Source organism: Seriola lalandi, unplaced genomic scaffold (genome assembly GCF_002814215.2).
Source record: "Seriola lalandi dorsalis isolate HSWRI2012SDOR001 ecotype SW California unplaced genomic scaffold, Sedor1 jcf7180002053819, whole genome shotgun sequence".
Lineage (NCBI taxonomy): Eukaryota > Metazoa > Chordata > Actinopteri > Carangiformes > Carangidae > Seriola > Seriola lalandi.
In genome coordinates this window covers 1-6,159 of record NW_019524372.1, presented here as the reverse complement: position 1 = coordinate 6,159, position 6,159 = coordinate 1, and the positions used below count along the sequence as shown (strand labels likewise).

The 6,159-nt window shown below is 40.0% G+C and overlaps 1 protein-coding gene across 1 annotated transcript; it reads right to left on the bottom strand.

Annotated features, from left to right (window-relative positions):
* Window positions 1-1,291: 1,291 nt before the first annotated feature.
* LOC111651840 (plexin-C1) lies at window positions 1,292-6,152 on the bottom strand. The gene is made up of 8 exons (XM_023401896.2): window positions 6,077-6,152; window positions 5,815-5,945; window positions 4,478-4,657; window positions 4,172-4,280; window positions 3,109-3,288; window positions 2,862-3,026; window positions 2,499-2,598; window positions 1,292-2,264 (listed from the first exon to the last, which is right to left on the bottom strand). The coding sequence occupies exons 1-8, from the start codon at window positions 6,101-6,103 to the stop codon at window positions 2,206-2,208; spliced, it is 951 nt and encodes a 316-aa protein (XP_023257664.1). The 5' UTR covers window positions 6,104-6,152; the 3' UTR covers window positions 1,292-2,205.
* Window positions 6,153-6,159: the final 7 nt, after the last annotated feature.

Sequence of the window (6,159 nt, the reverse complement as noted above, 5' to 3'; positions counted from 1 at the left end):
CGACACCGACCCGGTTCTCCCCAGAGAATAAACAACAGACCAGGCAGCAGGATCATGTTCTAGCAGCTGTGGCAGCTTTAAGTGGGAAACCCTCATACACTGACGACCTGCATGGCTCTGTACACTCCGCTAGTGCCACTAGTCGTGCGTAAAGGCGCAGCGCGCCTCTGCTGAAAAGAGAAGTGCAGAAAGTAGGAGAGGCCTCCGAAAACGAAAGCCATCAGACATTTAACTGCTTCTTAGAAACAGATTTTGCAGCAGCGCTTTCACTCAGCTCCATTTGTCCCACTCTTATCATGTTTTCAACAAAGTCTGTAGAGTTTAAGTCAAACAGATCGCAGTGATGTACGAGACGATGACAGCCTCCAGCTGACCACAAAGCATATGATAAATCCACTACACAGGTGGAACATCTTCAGCATCGAAAGCTTTGGTGAAGCGGGCGAGGTCATAAAACGCCCCAGTTCACTAAGACAGCAGTGAGTTCTGATTGGCCTGCCATGTCGCCAATCTGCATATGAGAATGGTCCCTATCCATCATTCAAATGAATTTATGAAATAAACTCCAGAATATATTAATCAACCGAAATCCCTTGAACATCTCACCAAGCCCCCTCATTTTAAAGACAGAATCCAGACATAGAGATATGTCTGAGCTAAATGTAAATAACTTGTAACAGGCATCAGTGATTTACACAAAGGAGAAGTGGAGTAACCGAAATCATCAGGTGACCTGCCTTAAAATCTACATTATACAACTTTCTACATGTTCAAACTACAGAAAAGCAAAGATGTAAAAAGTGAGGTCTGGGTGACATCTAGTGTCAGCTTTGGGAAGTTTACTTCTAGTTGCTTGCAATGTGGATGTCACCGACCAAACAGCTGAATGCAGATAGTCTATATTATTTCCAGAAATCACGTATCGACAGTGATGATCATACAGGGGCAACACAACAAAGCTGATCAAAGATGCTCAATGACAGAATATCAAAGCATGTCAGTTTGGTAACATGGTAAAATGTAGCTATTTCTTATTAATTTGAATTGTTCTTCTTTACATTTACTTCCTTTTCAAACTTCTCACTTCACCTGGCTGAACAATAGTCACTGCAGAAGAGGTTACTGTTTGACTGGATAACTGGGATCACATCAATAGCTACTATCTCAACCACTTTCAGCTATTCTAGTTGACTTCAACTCTGACCTTAACAGTGTCACATACTCAAACCAAACCTACGAACAACCTTCAAAGTGATCAACAAACAAATGTCTATGTTGCAGTCATCCGTGATCAGGTAAATGAATATTTTAATTGTATATACAGTTGTCCTGTACATTAAAACATTCAAGTCACCTTGCGCCGTGTTTGAGAAACATGGGTCTCATTTGCTTTGTCTACTTCATGAAATACATTTATTGATTATATTTATTGGTTGAAATTAATATACAGTAATTACAATGTTCAGCTTTCAGCTATTGTTAAGTTACAGTGAAGTTGACCTTTGACCATTTGGATATAAAATGTCATCACTTTATCATTTTATCCTTATAGACATTTGTATTAAATTCTGTCATACCATATGAGTGATTGAGTTATGGTCCAAAATGTTGTGTGAGATCACAGTGGCCTTGACCTTTGACCTCCATATTCTAATCAGTTCATCCTTGAGTCCAAGTGAATGTTTGTGCCTAATTTGAAGAAATTTCCTCCAGGTGTTACTGAGATATGTTCATGAGGATGGGACTGACAAACTGAAAACATCATGAAGGGGGCATCCTGGAGCCAAGGGGGTTAAAGACGCTCACCATGTAATTGCAATGTCCTCAGTTTGGCTCTGCCTGGTGACCTTTGTTGCATGCCCCCACCCCCTGTCAGTTCTCTAATATAATCTATGTAATAAAGAAGAAAAGTACTTTTTACTTACATCAGTTAAATTCTCTGAACCTTAGTTTCTGAGCAGAAAAAAGCTAAAAGCTACAACTACACCCGAGTTAAACAATACAAAAAGTGGTTGAAATGTGCTGCAAAAGCCCAGTTCTCACACTTACACTCACTGTATAGATAAGTTGCCTCCCTCTGTTAAGAAGATATGAAACCAAAGAATGAACTTAAACCATTTCCCACAGGTGGAATAATGGATTATCAACAAGAAATAAAAATGAACATAGAGTAATGTGTCCACCATAAAAGTTCAGCAGGTTCGGTCACAGCTTTTTCATCTCAGCGGTGAGTTTCTTTTGCCATCGACAGACAATCACCAACACTGAAAGACAAACAGTTACTGAGTTACTGAAAAGCTTCTCAATCAGTATTTCTACCACCATGAGATAGCTAGACTCTACTGATAGTTGTAGAAAACAATAATATAATGTGTAATTTAACATACCTGTACACAATTATACAGAATTTAAAGGAAACTTAAAATTGATTGAGGTTCAGACCTTCACATAAACAGAAAAAAATCACTTCAGCAGTACAGCCTATTTAATGTACTTACCAACAATAATACATGGTATCAGCAGGATTCGCAGTATCAGAAGGACATGATGTAATAAAGATGGAGGGTCTAGTCTTACAGTCTTGTCACCATACGTTATCTGGAAAACAATAACAGCACTGCAATAAAGAATTTCACAGGTGGACGTCTCAGGACACCAGTGGGTCATAAATAGACAAACTGTATGGTTACTTTCAAAATCGTGTCATGATTTTGGAAACCACGGCATGAAAATCAATATTTGCCATGAAAGAATTAAGCGCTACCTTGATCAACATTATCCTGCCTATAACTACAGTAATGTTGGGGTTGTATTTCTTTATAGCACTGTCTAGGTTGGTGTAGTTTGAATGAAAGATTTACCATAAAGTGTTGAAATTCAGCATCTGATGTGTGTTGAATAACACAGGTGAAAAAGTCAGTCTTGTTTACGGTTTCTTTCACCATGATACAGGGGTACTGCTTTTCTGCCTGAATGCCCCACACTGAAAACTCTGCTGTTGTCATCTCCAGTTTGTCTGCCTTTTTCTAAAAACGACAAAAGAAGTAAATGTTGACCGTTTATTAATTGATGCGATATGTGTGCGTGTGTGTGGAAAATATGTTGTACCTCTATGGTGATGCGCAAATTGTCCCCCATTCTTGTGGATGTGAAACTGGTAAATTCAGGGTCTGGATAGTAGGTTATTTTAGTGGAGCAGGACAAGGTTTCATTGGCTACTTTCAAAAACACAGTGCTGGTAAAAGTCCCCCGAAGGTTTCCAGCCGCAGGTGCATCATAGGTGAGACTCTGATGTAAACATTAAATAACAAAGTAAAGTGGTTAATCTGTGGATAGCATGAGATCACATGATAACCTGGTATATCGTAAAATAAAGTGATGTAATGCCACACTGAAAGATATGATGTCATTTAAAGTTAAAATACTAAAATTTAATCAAATTTTTGATATTATTCCTGGACGCCTCCCCGGGGAGGTGTTTCAGGCATGTCCCACCGGGAGGAGGCCTCGGGGCCGACCAAGGACACGCTGGAGAGATTATATCTCTCGGCTGGCCTTGGAACGCCTCGGGATTCTCCCGGAGGAACTGGTGGAAGAGGTTGGGGAGAGGGCTGTCTGGACCTCTTTGCTGAGGCTGCTGCCCCCGCGACCCGGATCCGGATAAGCGGGAGACGACGAGACGAGACGAGACATTTTTTTGCTACTGCTCATTCAATATATTAACATTCTGTAATTAGCTCTTTGTCTCCATGTAGTTTTCAATGTTAGTGATGCAATATTCCCACACTAGCTTCAAATTGCGATCTCATGCAGCAGAGATTCACAGGCTGCACTGTGAACAGATACACCGGTTGCTCTTCTGTTGTATCTATCACAAATGCTAATCGAGATGCTAAAAGAGTGTTTACTGTGGTATTAAACCACACTTGCTGCCACCTACCACGAGTGTTGCCAAATCAAGCAACAAGACTTAAATGTTATGGAGTCTACCTTTGATGTGTAATCACAAACTGGGAGATAACATGACATGAAGCATTGCAACAAAAAGGTAACATAACACATTATGTTACAATATAAGATGATTGACACAGGATTGTTTCATGTGACATAGTCCATTATATCATTATCTGATATTCTCACTGTGCATTTGTGTGTGCATAGAGAGACCTACCTGAAAGTTACTGTTTCTGGGAAGCCTGACCTCCTGCGGGGCGTGGCTGTGTGTGACCCTCTCCACAAACTCAAGGTGGGATCCCATGAGTGTGATCTTCCTCTTCCCACTAAAGGACACAGAGAAGTAGAGGAATTTTCATACTGACAAACACCGAAGGAGCACACACAAATATAGTAATGCTAACAGTTTTAGTTGTTGAAACACTTTCTGGTGTCAAGCAGCACAAGTAGCTGCTGGAAATATTTAGATGAGATCAGATGTCACAGTGCTGTTGATTGGCACTTTCTGACATACAAATCATACCTGTCCCAGGCGCTGCTGGGTGTGATGTTGGCGCAGAAAGGTAAGGAACTGTAGGTGATTTTCATGTTGCCATGGCAACTACCGTCTGGGAGGAGAGCACATACTTTGACCACGCCTTTTGATTCTGTGCTGGGAATGTGGAACGTCAGATTCACACCTGTGTTGTTCCATACAGGAGATCTGAGCAGAGCACACAGGAAGACAGAGAGAGAGAGAGCAGTTCATCGCAGAGTTCATGACTTTTTTTCCCAGTTTAAAAAAGGTATTGGTTCAGAAATCAGTATAAAAATAACCATCCAATAACAGCAGCAAAATCTGCCTTAGTATAATTCATGAGATGAAACTCACAAATCAAAGAAAATAAAATTGCCAAATAGAATGTTAAATTAAAAGAACCTTAAAATAAAAGATGTAAAAAATGGCAAAACAGTAAACACGACATGCAAGCAAGCCCATGAAGTGCGTTGATAGTGTGAGTGAGTCTGAATTTTCTAATTTAGTGATGCTATTGAAATAAAACAAATCCATACTTAACATTTACACAAAAAGCCTGTGGATCTCAAAACCCTATTTTACATCAAAAATCCAGCTTCTGGCTTTAGGAAAGATTCGTGCACTTCATCCTGCAGCCAAACACTCCTGACATTGCTCAGAAAGTTGGTCGTAACACTGCTGCAGAAGTTTTCCACTAATGTGTGTGGAGACTGTGCCGGCAGTGGTGGAGCCCTTTGTGGTGGCACAGAAACTACAATCTTGTTTGTTTTTTCCTGTGTGGTGTACATAGTTTAGTTCTGGTCATAAAATGTGTATCTAAAATACACCCCTGATAGTTTGTGGATGGGCAGGCAATAAGAAAGAGACAGTGCCATTCTTTTTATTTTCTGTTATTATTTTTTATTAATAACATTATCAGCAGCTTTCAGTACTTTTGTAGCTTGTACCTGAACCTCTGCTCTTTACAGTTTGGTCCCTTTGTTCCTGTTCTTAGTTTCATCTAAGAAAGTTCAGTGTCACTATTTATAGACGGTGAAATGCTTCTGCATAAGAAAAAAATATTAACCTGAACTATCTATATATTGCTATATGAGGTGGCAAGCGACAGTCTGGCGCCATAAAATTTACATGATTTTTCAGTTTTTCGTAACCTGAACTTTTATTTTGTTTTACCCTAGAGACAGTTTACTGCTGACCTTTGTACCATTTAAGGTTTTTCCACTGGACTTGAACTACTGAAATTTAAAAAAAAGTAACTGGAAAAATTGGACTGTTCAAAAACGTTTCGCCAGTTGTGTATATGAAATGAAAATACTGTGTAAAGAATCTTTAAACTGACTCACTCTCGTGGAGAGCAGTCTTCAGTCTGGATCCTCACTCTGGTCACATCACTGAGGTTATGACCGCTCAACACTGCATGGTTTCTGCCGTAGAAAGACACGACACTGGGAGTGATGGAGGAGATCTCTGGCCTCTGACAGTAAAACACACAGAAAAATAATCATTTTAACGTGTCGCCTTCTACTGATGTTTTAACCTCGACTGAATGTGAAGAAGGTGAACTTCAGATGAAGAATGTGTGTGAGAGCTGAGGTTCAGACTCACAGAAAAGTTCATTCCTGACCCCATCATTTGGCAAAGACTCTCCTGCAGGAGGAAGAAATTCAGCAGGATTACATGACACTCAC

Bases quoted from the DNA above. Each gene is read 5' to 3' on its own strand.
- LOC111651840 (XM_023401896.2), bottom strand. From the start codon at position 6,103: ATGATGGGGTCAGGAATGAACTTTTCT. The intron at 4,281-4,477 runs GTATGATTTGTA...TGTGTCCTTTAG, and splicing joins CCCAGCAGCGCCTGGGACAG to TGGGAAGAGGAAGATCACAC. The intron at 3,289-4,171 runs GTAGGTCTCTCT...TGTTTACATCAG, and splicing joins CCAGAAACAGTAACTTTCAG to AGTCTCACCTATGATGCACC.